This window comes from Hakea prostrata, chromosome 7, assembly GCF_041222555.1.
Source record: "Hakea prostrata isolate BN-2017 chromosome 7, UWA_Hpros_2, whole genome shotgun sequence".
Taxonomy (NCBI): domain Eukaryota; kingdom Viridiplantae; phylum Streptophyta; class Magnoliopsida; order Proteales; family Proteaceae; genus Hakea; species Hakea prostrata.
In genome coordinates, this window is record NC_142606.1 from 21495432 (window position 1) to 21512523 (window position 17092).

The following is a 17092-nucleotide window of genomic DNA, read 5'->3' on the forward strand; positions in this document are numbered from 1 at the left end:
TTTATATTATAAATAAAATGTCTATAGTTAGTAAGGTAACTAAGTACCATTGATTGCATTTCTTACCTTAAAAATAATTTGGTTTGCATCTGACTTTAGGGTTGAAGCCATGTATTTTTTTTTTGTACTGATGCTTTAATTTATCTATATCTTGTTGAAAAAAACTATCATTATCAATAATTTACCTATTTTTATCAAATATGTGTGGGCCCCATAAAATATATGTGAGTTTATTCATTAATATAATAAAATAATTCATACGTGGGACCATCAATGGGTCTTAAGGACCCATACAATATGTGTAGCGAAAACCATTGGTGCTTTCCCAATCTGGACTTCCATTATTCGACCCCCAATATTGAATCCTGGTTTCGCCCCTGCACCTTCCCTCTTACCTAGCAAATATATCCAGGCAATGCATATTTTTGAAGCGAATCATATGATCTTTCCCTTCCATGGACTTCACTTCACTTTGCTTGACAAAGTGTGTAGACCTTGTCTATGGTTTTGTCTGGATCAGATATACAAATAAAAATCTGATTATAATGATTACAATGCCAATCTCAAAAAATCATACAAAACCAAACAAATTGTCGTTGAATGCAATTTCATCCTTTCACGCATGTTGATTCTTAATTGCATGATTAAAAGGAAACCAACCGATTCTCGATGATTTTCATATCAATGGCAATAACTCAATGCAGAGGAAATAATAATTATTCGTAGCAATGAAAGGGAAAGATATGAATGAAAATCATACCATTCGGATTACCCATAAGAAGGGATTAAACGCAACCCTTGAATGGCGGGAACCCTTCAATAAAAAACATATTTCCCACATATGGTGCCAATTGTTGATACGAAATCATGTTCGCCCTTTCCTGTCACAACTACTCACAAAATATGAATACTTACTACATAGAGTCTGCCTGAGATGCTTATATAGCTTTAGATTAGATACCGAGTTATACTGAATATAACTCTAAGAAAAAGTGTGTTAGGGAAGTAACCCTAGGAAGAGTTGTTTACCTGACTTATCCTTCTAGATAATTGATAGGTGATAAAAGTCTCTCTTGATCGGGCAGCCTTAACACAATGGTTGGACCGTCCATTAACAATATGGTCAAGACAACTGTATTGAACCCGCTAGTCGGACCAGTCAGCGTAGAATGACTATTTTAGTTATTAACATCCACTATGACAAATTACACTTAACTTACTTCAAAATGAACAAATTTTAAATTTCACTTGTGTGCCATACTCCTGATCCTACCTTTACCTCCAATTCTAGTTACCTTATAACACTGACCTAAACCACCACAACTTACTCACCGCCTACAAAACGCACAGTTCCTGCAAGCTTAAGGCTCTTTTTGGTATCAAATATCATTCTCAATTATAAGGTTTTTCATTATTTTAAGTTGTTTGGCATTTATTATTAGTTTTTTTTTTTTAAATAATAGAAAAACTTCCAAAATCCATAATGAACTTTTTGTCTATTATGAATTATGGTGAGAATTTAATTCTTTTCATTTATGCACAAGTTTACTAAAAAAATTATAGTTAAGATGAGGGTAAAATAGTCAATACATATTTTTTTCATAAAAACCATACTTTTTCAGTCTTTTATCATTTGCTCACTATTATTTACTGACAATTTTTTATTTTGACACCGGACTCATTTTTCATTCTATAACTTATTTTTGACAAAATTCACCAAGCCATTTTTTCATTATTGACCAATAATGAATTATTATACTAATTTCTTTTAAATAGGCATAATAGAGAATGATAATTGATACCAAAAAGAGCCTAAAGCCATGTGGCCTCTCATTGACATTATACTTAATTAGTTCGTGAACACTAAAGAGACGAATTACAAGGACACACAAGATTAGGGTGATGAAATTTATTTATTTTTAAATAATTTTATTATTTTTCACTTGTAATTCCCACATAATTTGTAGTAGTTATAAGATGATCCACACTCCTATCTAAGGGCCATGACAAGTGAAAAATGCCCCGTTCCACGGCAAAGAATGCTAGAAACTGAGAAGCCGCGCTCTTATCACTTGCAGCGAAGGCACTACAATTAGGAGGCAGTCCACAATCTAAAGGACATGGTCAGTGCCAAAATACTGGTGATGGGCTATGCACCAATCCAACGCCTCCTAGGGCAGGAATTGAATATGTTTAATCTATAATAAAAACTAACAAAGAGATTCAACTAGGAGCACTTGATCAAAAACATTAAGAGCAGCTGAAACTCGGAGAAAAATGAGAAGCTGCAGCAAGAAAATCGAATAAGCGAACACAGAATGCCACATCATCTAATTCTGGAAGCAAAGAAATTAGACAGCTTATACTTTCTTTCATAGCCTTCGGACAAAGAAAACTGAAGAACTAAAGAACTAAAGACAAGAGTTTTTATAAAAGCAGAGAGAGAGAGAGAGAGAGAGAGAGAGAGAGGTGGGGATTGATAAAGAGAAGCAAAAACCAAGTGGAAAAATAGTTCTACAGCAGCTGTTGCCAGGAATTTCCAAAAGGATCTCATAGGAACAAAAATGTCGAAGTCAATTAACAAAGATGAGTCAGTATTATCGAATTCTCTACATAATTACAAATGTAAGCCATGTATCCCACTCTTGACGCCTCCTTAACCTACATCATACCTAACCTAGAGTCCTTGGCCACTTCACCACCACCACCAGAGAGACCCTTGAAAGTAACACCAAGCAACTGGAGCTTTAATCAGCGCGGGCTGCATGAACAAAGAATAAAGGATCAATCAGTTCATCAATTCTTCAATTGCGACACTTCACAAAATATAAATTAAGATAAATAAAGACAAACTCGTATGTATACATCTCGATCCACAATGACTAGAAACCCCATCCCCACCCAATTACAAAACACCATTCGATCTCAGATGTCCACTAAAACAATGTGAGAAACTCAGATCTCAACAGTGAAGTAACTTCCAACTTTGATCAATTCATACATACTCTTACGTTTCTTGATCCACATTCCACACCAATAGACCTCAAGCGTGTACCAGGACCCAAATTTAAACACAGATAATTGAATCAATTTCTCTCAATTGAACAGAATTGTGAAAGTGCAACCCACAAAAAGTTGAGACAACACTTACGGGTTGGGAAAGGAAGGGAGAGGGGATTTGGTAGGGGAAGCGAATTGTATACAACTTGAAGGCAAAATTAACTGAAATATACCTGTAAGAACGGGACCTTGATGGACTCCGACCATTCCCATTTGGACTCACTGGCCTGTGATCTGAATCATAGCCTCTCTCCTTTGGGGGACTCCGACCATTTTCTTCTGGGCTTAAGGACCTTCTATAGTCTCTTCCATTGCGAGGCAAGGGGGAGCCTGTGATGGATCTTGATCTTGACCTGGACCTGGATCTTGACCTCGATGGCGAGTAATAATCATCCCTAGCACTACGGCCTCTGTCTCTGCTTTTACCAGCACAAACAAAACTTAACACAAAATTTGAAGTGTATATACTGCAACAGTAATTACCAATCACAAAAGGCATATACAAGTAAATTATAGAAAAGATAAAAACCAGTCCACGAGCATAAAGGATTTATCCACGCAGGATATACAATAATCAACACCTTCATCTTCACTTCTTCATGAATGAGCCTAAACTATTCCATGACCCCCTAAAATTGCACCACAAAACAATGACATAATCAAGCAAGTTTTGAATAATGCAATAAGTAAATATAACCGATTTCAGTTCATTTGTTGCCAAGTGAGAAAAGCCTTTACTTAAATCTCCATTCAGAATCCAAGTACTGGAAACATGACCTTTACCTGCACCATTTTTCAGATTTCTGACAAAAATAACAAACTTTTGGTCCACAAACTCTTGAGTTATGCTCTACCACAGAGGGAGGTGGCTGTCAGCAACTGATAACTTCACAGCTCTTTGCCCCATCTCTTTAAAACCAAAATTATCTTCTTGATGGAAAATATGGCACCCAATCCAAAAGAGATACCCTCTACCTCTAGCAAAATTGACTTCAATGGGCTCCCATTCTCTGGAGATCAAGATTTCTCTCTTTTCGCTTTTAAAAGCTCTAGATTCTTTCTTAACTGGATAGTATGCAAAACCAAGATATTAAATTTTAAAAAATTGCATAATGTAAGGAAAAATAAAGCTTTCTTGTGATTGCAATCTATCTCACAGACCATGGGTTTGACAGTTCAATTTAGTGGTGCTGAGCCTTACAAGCCAAAATCCAAAATTTTGGAAAGCCCAAGCCATTCGTTGGTTACAGTTGATGAAGATGAGTTCAGTAATGAATACTTCTCGAGTGGCTTTGATAGATATGTATGCAAGTAGTCACTTTATCTCTTTTCACTTTAGTCTTTACTAATCGATGAATACTTTAAGTCTCTCATTCACTTTATAATCTGCACGAACAAGACCAGCCAGCAGATATCATTCAAATCCAAAGGAATATAACATATGTTTCATTCCTTCGAGAGAACAAGCAGCATACATCAAAGAATCATACAAATGGGCCATCAAGGTGATGGTTATATTTTGTTAAAGCACTACTAAGTAGGACAAGATGCCAGAGGATGGCTTACTCATGAGACCAATTTTATAGAGGGGAAAGGAAAACCGATTGCCCCCTCCTTTTCTTGGGAATAGCATGAGAAGAAAACCTAAAAGTATTTCACTACCCTTATAAATTAATGTAGAACCATCCAGGGGGGGCGGGAATTAGCAATCAACTTCAACACACCCACAAAAACACTAGCACTCCCTTCCTGGCCTCCAACCAGAAGAGAGAGAGAGAAAAGGGGGGGGGGGGGTTGACCCCACCAAAACCTCATAAAATGGGTTTAACCAAAGTATAATAAATGCAATCATATTAGGTTACCTGAGCAGGCAAGGATGCATGACGTTCAAAGTTGGACGTAAAGAAACAGTATGTAAACAAAACTGGTGCAGCTGAACTACAAATATTCACACAGATGAGACTCGAAAAGTAACAGTAGAAAAGTACAAGTAGTTCTGACAAATCAAAAGTCAGGAGAGTAATTTGAAGTCATACGGACATGCAGCAAAGAACCTTCAAAATGTTCCAGTGACAATGATAGTTGGATTAGAAGAACTGGCAAGCCAGGGGGGACTAAAATGAGCCCATGAGAAGCAAAGACGAAAGAAGCACAGGTTAACTAGAAAGCTGAATGGCATCATGGAAAGTTGATTGGCCAAAAAGGATCCATATAGCCCATTTCGTTTGTATAATGTCGGGTTATGTTGGGTTAAGTTGAGTGGAGGAACCCGAAGTCAGTCCACCAACGCCATCAGTTTAACAGCACAAGGACAAAGACATCACAACAGATTAAAGGATTCAATCAATTATTCCTGAAGTGGCCTATGAATATGAAAAAAATTGTGCTTTGTGGAAGATCACATATTCTCCGACCAAATATGTGAAATTAAATATCCAGTTCATATATAAGCAACCATAGGAGAATGGAAACTTGCCCAGGCCAGTATTATCCCAAAACCACTATAAAGAAATAATAATAACAACATCTGGCCCAAAGCATATGGAGATTCAATCAGGTTAATTTGATGGTAACTCAAATATGCATTATTTTAACTGCAATCCAGAAAATAACAGTTCAAGTACACATATCAGCAGTACTAATCCTTCAATTGTGTAACTCATTTATACAACATATGGCTCAAAGCATATGGAGATTCAATCAGTTTAATTTGATGGTAACTCAAATATGCATTCTTTTAACTGCAATCCAGAAAATACCAGTTCAAGTACACATATCAGCAAGTACTAGTCCTTCAATTGTGTAACTCATTTATACAACTCAAAATATCCAAAATAAATGGGGTTGGATACATACAAATATCCGAAAGAGAGATGGTTCAAAAAAATTACTCCAGTATGAACTGCAATGGTTTTGCAAGTACATTCACCCTATTCAGACTCACCGTTCCACGTTTAACCACAATGTAAATGCAATGCTTTTGCAAGGAGAACATTCCAAGGTCTCTAAGAATCCATTTAAAGATTAACTACTGCTATGGAACTTCTGTAGAGAATTGCAAGATATGTGGTGCAACACCCAAGATCCAAAAACCAGAAACCCCCAACCCATCCCCCCCCCCCCCCGGCCAAAGAAAAATTATGGATTTTTTTGGGAAGGCTATCTATTAGTTTTGAAATGGTTTCTTTGTCACACCTTGCCCGCAGTATTATCTCTTTCCTCTTCTCATCCACTTGTTTTCTAAATCCATTCACCAATCAGTGAGATCACTAGCATTCCTTTTTTCCTTCCCATTCGTAATTAAATGGACAACAATGAAAATCCCACCCTCCTCTACCAACAGTCCAATATCCCAGAATTTATTTTTTATATTCTCTCTCCTACTATTAAACTCTCAATCTTCTCCTAATCTTTCTCACCACAACTTGTTGACTACCTTCCTCTCTAAATCTACCTTGTTGATCTCTATTAACAGAATGTATTAGATTATGGCTTAAATTCTGGAAATTAATTAGTGAAACTTGATAATTACTCTCATAGAAACTGATCATTAGATTTGAGATCAGATTTAATCATCTCACCGCAATCAACATGCATCAAATGATGCTTCATGATAGTTCTATTAAGATCCAATGCATGAATGCATGTTTTTCATTTCTAAATGATAGTGAACCCAAAGTGCATAAACCATCAAGGAGAGATCATAAATTAATAAGCAATGAATGGTTGCAGACCTTGAGCCATGCCTGGGTGGTGAAGGTGACCGTGAATAAGCTGTCACATGGAAAATATCATTAGTCTCCCACTGATAAAAAAAAGATTAACCCAATCCAGACCTCAGGAAGCACAAACATGAACTAGCAAATTACACTGAATATTAAGAATTATGGAACTGACATCGGTATCGACGTCTCGGAGACCTCAGTGGAGATCGCCTTCTAGAGCCTCCCTCATATCGTGTACTACAAAATGAAAGCAAAATATTGTTAGCCTAGTGGTAAATGGAAATTCCTACAGATCCACACACACACACACACACACACAAAAAAAAAACAAAAATTTGCAAGATGAGAACATGTACCTTACACGTGCAGTCTGTCGCATTTCTTGAGGAGTTTTCCTGTTCTCTTCAGCAAACACAATGGTGATCTCACGTCCACCTATAACTTGATGATTCATATGTTTCTTGGCTTCAGCAGCATCATCACCATTGCGGAACTTAACAAACCCAAAGCCCCGAGGCTCCCTAGGGTTACAAATTCATAAACATTAGCTGATGTGAAATCCTGAAAATTACCTTAGGGCCTGTTTGGTTACTTGATTCTGTAGATTTCAAAAATCTAGAGATTTCAAATTTATAGACTTCAAATCTCTGGAGTCATGGTTCATAAAATTAATTGTTTGGTTAGCTTGAATTTTTGGAATGAAATTTGTAGATTTATCCTAAAAAAATATTTCTTGAATTATGGTTCAAATGTTTAACGCTTTGATAGTAGGGATGAAATCTCTGGATTTCACCTCATACCCATAAATCTACAAATTCACGTTTTTAGTGTAAAAAGGTGAATCTCTAGATTTAATGAATCTAGGGATTCACACAACCAAACGGGTAAAAATCTCCCATTTGTGAATCTAGAGATTTCAAATCTTTGGATTCACATAACCAAACAGGCCCTCAAGTACATAATGTGGTTGTACCCGAAAACAAAGCAGCATCCAGAAAAGAAACAAAGACTAGAAATAGGTACTTATAAATAAAAGAAATTATATTTCCCATTTGTATAAAAAAATATCTGGTTTAATAAAATTTTTAACATCAAATGAATTTATTAGATCATATAATTGAGCAATATTAAAGTCCTGAAGTACAGCAGTCAATGCCTGCTAATAATATGGTTAATCTTGAAGGCTATAAACCTTTGACTTTAAGAACTTATTATTAATCAATATATTTGAGTCTTTTTTATTTTCCATTTGTTTATTGGGTTAAAAATTGATAGTTTTTCTTTACTTTTCTTCTTTTAATATAATTGATAGATTCAAATATATATATATATATATATATATATATATATATATATATATATATATATATATATATATATTTTATTTATTTATTTATTTTTAAATTTTTTTATTTGAACAGGCGAGATTCTATACGTTCAGGATGGAAGTATTGGATAGTATAACTTGGGGCTTCGCCCCTGATCTAAAAGGGATTTAAACTCTAACTTCCTACTTAGAAGTGTTGGTCATTTACCTATTGTTCTACCCCTCCGGAATTATAATTGATAGATTAATTTTTTTTCAATTTTTCAGAAACAAATTTCAGAAAACAACTTTGCAGTCAATAACTAATCTATAATTGCAAAGGTTCAGGCTAAAAACCACACGTCACCTGGTGGGTTCAAAACCATGATTTTCTAAACTCTCTAACATGGCATTGCTTCAACTCTTAACATACAGAGTTAACAAGTTAAATCAATTCTGGCTAATGTTTAATCAAACAAAACATAAACAGTTTGAACACAAATCCATGGAGAGACTGAACTAGAGGCTAAGTAGCTGTGCATATCAAGTGAGGTGACAGAGTGTCAAACAAAGGTCTGCACAACAATAGGCTACATATCAGCCAAAGGAACCTAACGGCACCTAAGTACATAAATGGTGCATAGTGTAATCACAAGAAAGCACCCCCAAAAAAAAGACAACCATACTCAAGTCAGCCTATCCCAACTAAAATTTGGATACGGTAAATGAGTCCATTTTTTATGATCAACTCTCTTGAAATTCAAACTTGTTGCATGTCATCACCACTAAAGCCAGAATCATTTTAGTGCTGCCTCTAGCTTTCTTAGCCCTTCAACCTGAATCAAACCACTTGTGTCGAAAGGCCTCCATTGCACATAACCATCCCACTAAAAAAAATTCCTTGCAATATATCCAGCTTACAGAGAGCAAGGAAAAGCAACAAGTGCTGAAGCAAAACTCACCCAGTGTAATAATTCTTTGGGAGATAAACATCCTTCACAGGACCAAAGCGTTCAAATGGGATCCTAAGATCTTCCGGCCTGCACAACAAACAGTTACAATAATCAAATTTTCAGATGTTATTAAAAACTGCTAAACCGATTTAGCTAAATCATAAGGAGAAGAAAGAAGGATTCAAACAATGTTGAGAATTCAAGAACGACGTAAACGGATATTAGTCAATGTTCATCCAAAATTAAGGGCATGAAGCTCTCAAGTTCTGTAAGAAAGCAGAAATAGTATGCAGTACACCCCCAACCAAGAACACTGAAGAACATTCCAAACCTGGCGGGGAAAAACTTAACCTAACTTCCTCAGCAGTCACAGACGCCAGCATTTTGATTAAACATTTTAGCTGGCTAGAATTGACATGGCTCCAAAATGGAATTACATCCAATCACACATTTACAACCTGCCTTCCCAAATAAAAAAACACTCAAAAGGGAGGGGTGTGTGGAAATCAACACTACACTCGCCCAAGGAGGGCCAGGATACTACAAAGCGTCTTCTACTTAGCATGTACATGCCTCAACCACTCTAAAAACTAAAAATTGCTACCATAACATGATGAACACGAGCAAAGAAACTTAGAAGTACAGAAAAGACATGCGCAAATAAGAAACTTCAATAAGGAAATATATAAACTTTTACACTAAATATTCAGCGAGCAAGAAACGGAAAATTAAAAACCTAACTTCACCGTTTATACCTTGCGTCCAGGGCAATGTTGCGAACAAGCAATCCAGAAGGACCAGATCGTCTATCCCTGTAAGACCTACTACCGCTATGGTACCTATCCCTAGGGTCGTCGTATCTCTTGCGATAAGGAGGGCTTCTGCTACGACGGGGACTGAAACTCCTGCTGCGACTTCGATACCTTCCCATCTTCTACGTTCCTAGTGTTCGTAACCTCACAGAAACCCTAAGTACAAATCAAGAATACCCAAAAGGAATTTGAGATCCCTTAATCCTCAAAAGGCGAAGAACAAAAGAGTATAAAGAGTTTATATGAACCCTAACGAATGGCGCTTTTGGGAATTGGTACGAGTGTCCGACATGAACACCGAGGGCAAGCAGCGCTTACTGGATGAATTGAGATAGGGTGAGAATGGTGTGATTGGATTAAACCGTCTCAGAGTCTAATTAGTGGAATAATGGGTTTTGCTTCACCTCGGTCCGTTCGCTAAACCACGCTCGGCCGAAATCAAACCGAACCGGACGACTACTGATAAAATTCCAAAGTTTTTTCCTTTGACACTCTTAACTAATTATGAAATATTTTTAAGGGAAAAAAAAAAACTCAGCAGGATCAAAGGCAAGACATTATTGCCAAGGTACGTGCTTCATAACATGGTTTTTAAGTACTAACATCCTACCTGATATGCCAATGCAGGGTTGGTAGAGTGGTAAGAGTCATAGTTCTCGGTGGAGAGGTTTTGGATTTGTGATATCTCCTTGCAATGTATAAAGCTCATGTCCCAAAAAAAAAAAAATCCTACGTGATATTGATCCTAATCAATGTTGATCTAATATAGGTTATAAACATTCAATACCACTTTCTAAGATAATGCACGCACCTATGCAGGGCCAATGAGTATAGGGGTATTGACAGAAAAAAATTTCCCCCTTACCGACGTTTTTAATATTGATATTTACAAAGCCACTGACTCCTTTCAATTGGAGTTCATTTGTGATGTCTTATCCTTGATGGGTTTCTCGGCCCCTTCATCATTTGGATCTACTCTCGTATATCTACCCCCTCCTACCATGTCATTGTATATGACTCCCCCATAGGATTTTTCTCCTCTAGTGTAAGCATTCGCTAAGGATCTCTTCCCCCCATTCCTCTTTACTCTCGCCCTTGAGATCTTCTCCTTGACATTCAAACCAAGAGAATTCAAATCTAATGTCCCTCATTCCCAAATTCAACGTAAAAAACACCTACCACCTTGTCTTTTCTTACAATATGATGATCTTTTGCAAAGTTTTCTTCCACCACAGCCACCATGTCTTCAATTCCCTTCTTTGAATCTCTCTTCAGTTTGAATACCAACCTCCTTAGATCCAAAAATTTCCTATTGAGTGTTCCTAACATCTTTCTCCCCCCCCCACCAAGCCACGGGGTTTTTCCTTGGCACCCCCTAGTCAAATACCTTGGCCTTCCCCTCATCCCTGCTAGGCTCACTACCCACCATTGCATTCCCATGTTAGATCTTATTCGTAAGAAGCTCCAACTTTGGGTAGGCAAACTTTTATTCTACACTGATTGGTCCTCCAATCATCATAAATTTATTGGTGTGGCATCTTAAGTCTCTCCATGAGCAGCATCCATGCTATTGGAAGTCTCTTCTCTAGTTTTCTCTTGACGGGCGAAGAAACAAACAAATTCCTTCACCCCACTAGTTGGTCCTCAATCTATCACCCCATAGATGAAGGTGGTGTTGGTATCAATAAGATAAAATACTAAAATAGTGTGAGTCTCCTCAAACTTATTTAGAAAGTAGCCTCCAAACACAACTACCTTTGGGTTGATTGGGTGTACTCTTCCCATTGAAAAGCAACTCTCTTTGGACAACCTCCCAGACTTCTAACTCTCCTAAGTTTTACGAAAGCTTCTCCAGCTCTACCCTTCAACCCTCCAATTTATCTCTTACCATATTGCTAATGGTAAAAACTAGGGTGTCAGCCACTAGTCCATGCCGAGTTTGGGCTTTTTGGTTTCGGGTTAAAAGCACCAAACTCAAACATTAGAAAATTTTTGGTTCTGATTTGGTATCTAGTTGGGTTTGATCTAGACTAACGGTTCATGTTTAGGTTAAATTGGCGTTGAGACCTATCTGTTACCAAACCATTTTGCCTTGTTTCCCAGATTACCTCAATCCAGCCTCCCCGCTCTTCCTCCACCTCTACTGTCTCTGACTCTTATCGACTTCATCTTTTGGCTCTGAGTCTGCCTCCAATCTTGAAGGTCCCATAATCCAATCTTGTTTAGTTTAAAGTCTATCCTAGGCACTCATTTATTTCTTAATAAGCACTTTCTCACTACCTACCCACCCAAGCTTTTCTTGCCACCCTCCATATTCCCCTCCACCACTCCATTATGTGCAACCCGTAAGACATCCCACGCCTTGTCTTCTCCTTCCTCTTTAACCCTATGGAACCAAGCCCCCTCCTCCATCCGATTTCATAATAGATATGCATCCTCATTCAACTAAGGGTGTTGCTGACTCTACACCCCTTATAGGCGTCCTCTCTTGTTGGCACTATCCTTCTTTTTTTTTGTCTTTTTTTTTTTTTTCTTTTTCTGAAGGGGGAGGGTTGGTAGAATGTTGACACTATTGAGAAGTTAGTTTTCGGCAGTACCATATATCCCATGACACTTGCGTATATGGTTTGACTCCTCTCTTTGAAAAAGGATTTCTCACAAAGAATGCCCAACAAGTGATGAGAGGTTGCCACATGTAAAATGCTAATCTAAAGGCTAAGATAAAACACCAAATCTTACCCTAGTAGGAATGCAATCCCATGGAAATACCCAAATACCTATGTTCAAGCCTGATTTGGGTTCTATCTATCCCCTCTCCAAGGCACTTCCAAGTATAAAAATATCAAAAAATGTGAGCAGACACAAAAGGAGAAAAGACTGAGAGAGGCTAATTTGTAGTGGGAAGGAGTGTTGCAAGGAATTTAGGTCACTGTTTATTTTATTTTAATTTTAAAAATATTCCTACCAAAACATAGAGAAGAAAATAATAATAATAATAATAATAATTTAACAGTGACAAATTGAACTACTCAATCCAATAAAAATGGCTCTAAAAGATGGCGGATCCCTTGACAAATGTTCGAGTCTTTCAACTTCTCCTTTCTATAAATGGTTGAAAAATAAAAATGTCCATTGTGAATGAGGAATAAGGGATTTCACTCTCGCAAAATGTGGAAGACAAGTGATTTCATGGGGGAAGATGGGAACCAAATCGGATTTGAAGATGTCACCTAAGCCTTTGAATCAGAACTTTCCACATTAGCAACCTCTCACCACATTCATTGGGCACTCCTTGGAAGATATCTTCGAAAGAAAGAAGCGGAACCCTTGCATATCGGAAGAACATCAACGATATCCTGTTATATGCAATAATTATTTTTTTATAAAAATTCATTCGAAAAATCCATCCGCAGCTGCTACAATTTTGATAGACTTTACTGCAATTTTTCGCTCAGCGTAAAAAACATCGGCAATAACAGCAGAGTTAGAAGAGCTTGAGACAAGTTAGAACCGAAAACATTTTCACTAACATTGCGGAACGCTTAGTATTATACACAACAAAACGTACACAAAAGTTATAACCCTTGAAACAGGAAGTTCATCAAGCAGTACAGAAGACTGGAAGAGATCGTATCTCTAGGTATAAGCAAAAAACAAAAACTCTCCTTAGCGGCGAGACGAAACACAAAAACTAAAACTCCTGTGATGCAGATCCAGCCTCGCCTTTGCCCTTCCCGATCTTCTTCGGCAACAAAGTTTGATGGATATTGGGTAAAACACCCCCGTTGGCGATGGTAACGGTGCCAAGAAGCTTGCTCAATTCCTCATCATTTCTCACCGCGAGTTGTATATGCCTTGGAACAATACGATTCTTCTTGTTATCTCTTGCTGCATTTCCAGCAAGCTCAAGAACCTGTTAAAATATGCATAAATCCATCAACCACTTCGGAAATTAAACAAAGAAGGAAACCATATTCACATACCTCAGCTGCTAGGTATTCGAGAACGGCTGACAGATACACCGGAGCACCGGCACCAACACGCTCGGCATACTTTCCAGTTTTGAGAAATCTAGCGATCCTTCCAACGGGGAACTGAAGACCAGCCTTATGAGATCTAGAGACCGATTTCGAGGATTTGGGCTTCCCTCTCCCTCCCTTCGTTGAGGCTGGGGAGCTCATTGTTTCTGTTCTTCAAATCTCCACGAACTGCTACGAGAGACTTCCAGCAGAATCTCGGGTTCATAAAGGTCGCGCAAGAAACGATGCTTTACTTTCTATTTAGTCCCTCAAGAAACACACGGATTGCCAGAGTGGAAAATACTTTTTTCTATTTTTACGGAGAAAGAAATGAACAAGCTAACACTGAAAACCGTCTCAATATAATATTGAAACCCAAACGATTTACAAAAGTGAGCAGGAAATAAAAACAAACTGAAAAATAAAATGTATTTTTTTTTCTCTTCTGTTTACAAGGATGTCTTAGAACTCCTGGGATGCAGATCCGATTACATCCTTCCCTTTCGCAGCTTTCTTCGGCAACAAAATCTGATGGATGTTCGGCAAAACGCCTCCATTAGCAATGGTCACAGTTCCCAGAAGCTTACTAAATTCTTCATCATTTCTCACTGCGAGCTGAATGTGCCTTGGAATTATACGGCTCTTCTTGTTATCCCTTGCAGCATTTCCAGCTAATTCCAAAACCTGTGAAATCAAGAAAACCAACAGTTCCTCAGATTTCCAAACCGTAAGAAAACTTAAAAAGAAAACCCATGAAAAAGGAAATTCTGATCACTGACCTCAGCTGCAAGATATTCAAGAACAGCAGAGAGATAAACCGGAGCTCCGGCGCCGACACGCTGTGCGTATCTTCCAGCTTTAAGAAACCTAGCGATCCTTCCGACGGGGAACTGCAAGCCCGCTTTGTGTGATCTCGACACCGATTTGGACGATTTAGGCTTACCTCGGCCACCCTTGGTTGAAGCCGCCTGAGTCATCGCTGCGTCTCTGTTCGAACGGGAATCTGAAGAACTTGTACAGTTTAGCTCAACCTTAACCCTAGAATTCACACCAGAAGCTCTCAGAATCTGTGACAGAAGTGTTTGAAACTCGTAAGCTACAGAGGGTCCGTTTATGTAGTATCAGCTTTGTGGACTGTGTAATTTGACTCTGTACGCTGATTGGGTCCGTTGATTTCACAGGGATCGCCAACGTGGCCGGTCTCAGCTGCGTTTGGCGGGAAAAAACGAAACAAACATTCGATTTTCGTGTTTGTTCAAATCGCAACTCATACCAAGCTTTCGCGGTAGCTTTTGGGATTATCATACACGTGCGGTGACATTCAAGCGTGTGAATAAAGAAAGCATTCAAACAGGAATCTTGCTCGCACCGTCGCACGTTTAGTTTTTTTTTTTTTTAATTTGAATCCTGTTACAGGAAGATGGAATCATGGAATCAGTACGTCTTTATCTTGTATTATCTCTCATGTTTGTCTTCTCTGTTATTTAGTTCAGTAACAAATTTGAACTTCTAATTTCTAAATGTGTTTTGTTGAATTGGGCAGTCATCGATCAGATGATGCCACAACCCTTTTCGTATAACCTTCTTAGTGCACCTGAGAGTTTGTTATCAGGAAGAGGCAATGTTTTTGTTCAGTAAACAAGTTGGTTTTTCAGGTTTTTCATAATGTGATTCAAAGCCTTACTTAAAATTGAGTAACCCTAAGCTATAAAGAAAGAAAGGGAAACACCTGAATCCTCCCACCTTGGTGTGTGCACTGGATCAATACTGGTGTGACACAGAATATTGAAAAACACTATACTTTTCACAAGGTCAAGGAGAATGTCGATTCAACTAAGCTGAGCCTTAGCCCACCTATTTTGGGTTTGCTACAAGAAACTTACTTTGTTACACAAATCTATCTAGAACTATAGCAACTATTACTTCACAATTTATGTCCTTTATAAACATAAAAACCAAGGTCATCTTTTGCTTTCCAGTTGTGCTTTTTACCATTTCCATTCTGCATTATAATGCTCTTCCTCTGCTGCATCGTTGGTGCCTCATTTAGATATGGCCAACCCATCTGAATTGAACTTCATTTTGTCACCAATAGGTGTATCTCCTAACTTATGAGTTATGATAATGTTTCATTTATGATTTTATTCTCCCTTGTCTTACCAACCTTCCAAGTCAACATCCCTGTTTAGCAGATAAGATGTTTGGAAAGAATAACACAATTATATGGTGTGGAATTGTGATGACAGGTTAGTAGTCCATTCTTCTGGCAGAGAAATAAACTTCCCCTAATCAATCCCTTTCCAACTCCACCCCTCCAAACCCCCAAAATAAAGGGGAATTTCAATTGACCCAACTATTCATCTCCTTACACTGGCTCCTTTAGTAAAATGTACTCATCTTTAATGGAAAAATGCTGACAACCTCATGACACTAGAGATATCCCTTCTATTTCTCTCAAATTATGAGCCTTTCCTGACCCTGCAGTGGTGGGAGCCTCATGCACTAGTTACACCCCTTCTGATTGTCAGATGTTTGAGTAGCAGTACTCTATTGCTGGCTACTAAGGTCTTATGTAATGGCAGCATGCCGGATAGCACCAACAGTCCACAAACAATATAAAAATAGTGACAACGTGAAACAGCAATGACAGTAAAGAGAATGGAGAAGAATGATGTGGCCAGGATTTCTCACCGGGGGCTCCCACTTGTCACAGTCCGGGGAATACTTCTCATCTGACAACCTGAACAAGAAGGTAACAAACTTGATGTGAGATCAACAGCAGAAGAAAGAAGAGGTGCTATACTGCTCAAATCTGGATAAGCCTTAAAGCAAAAAGATGGTGGATCTGGTTTATTCAAATTCATTACCATCCTCTTTGGAAACACAAAGGGTTGAGCTCAAGATTTCTGTATGAACAATGAACAATCTATGATTTAATGGGATATAGGTTTTGGTGATTGCATTCTGTTTATTTGTGAAAAAAGCTGCCTGCTCTTGTCGGTGCTTTATTGAGTAATCATGTCTCAGCATGAGGGAGAGTGTCTTCGAACCCAAGTATCAAACTGGTGATATCAAGTTACTCAAGAGACTTTGAGAGGCAGAATATAATTTTTGATAATCATCCATACAATCCACAACGATTCAAGCAACTTGAGTGAGGACAACAGGACTTTATTAGTTTGGTTGAACATGTTCGTAGGATTTGTTTCCATCTTGT

The 17092-nt window shown here is 38.0% G+C and overlaps 3 protein-coding genes across 5 annotated transcripts; all 3 read right to left on the reverse strand.

Moving 5' to 3' along the window:
- Positions 1-2455: 2455 nt before the first annotated feature.
- On the reverse strand, positions 2456-10198 carry LOC149010508 (serine/arginine-rich SC35-like splicing factor SCL28). Of its 3 annotated transcripts, none has more exons than XM_089161853.1 (7): positions 9800-10198; positions 9054-9131; positions 7142-7306; positions 6958-7022; positions 6795-6834; positions 3234-3476; positions 2456-2761 (listed from the first exon to the last, which is right to left on the reverse strand). In XM_089161853.1, the coding sequence occupies exons 1-7, from the start codon at positions 9973-9975 to the stop codon at positions 2752-2754; spliced, it is 777 nt and encodes a 258-aa protein (XP_089017979.1). In that variant the 5' UTR covers positions 9976-10198; the 3' UTR covers positions 2456-2751. The 3 variants fall into 3 exon arrangements, 2 of the variants coding, with proteins under 2 accessions (XP_089017979.1, XP_089017981.1); XR_016174471.1 differs by lacking the exons at positions 2456-2761; positions 3234-3476 and adding exons at positions 3569-4125; positions 4262-4446; XM_089161855.1 differs by lacking the exons at positions 2456-2761; positions 3234-3476 and adding an exon at positions 3569-4446.
- Positions 10199-13373: 3175 nt separating this feature from the next.
- LOC149010509 (histone H2AX-like) lies at positions 13374-14043 on the reverse strand. Its single transcript, XM_089162131.1, has 2 exons — positions 13840-14043; positions 13374-13769 (listed from the first exon to the last, which is right to left on the reverse strand). Exons 1-2 carry the CDS (start codon positions 14035-14037, stop codon positions 13548-13550), a joined length of 420 nt encoding a protein of 139 aa, XP_089018257.1. The 5' UTR covers positions 14038-14043; the 3' UTR covers positions 13374-13547.
- A 294-nt stretch (positions 14044-14337) lies between these two features.
- Positions 14338-14943, reverse strand: LOC149010510 (histone H2AX-like). Its single transcript, XM_089162130.1, has 2 exons — positions 14655-14943; positions 14338-14559 (listed from the first exon to the last, which is right to left on the reverse strand). Exons 1-2 carry the CDS (start codon positions 14850-14852, stop codon positions 14338-14340), a joined length of 420 nt encoding a protein of 139 aa, XP_089018256.1. The 5' UTR covers positions 14853-14943.
- Between the last annotated feature and the right edge of the window lie 2149 nt (positions 14944-17092).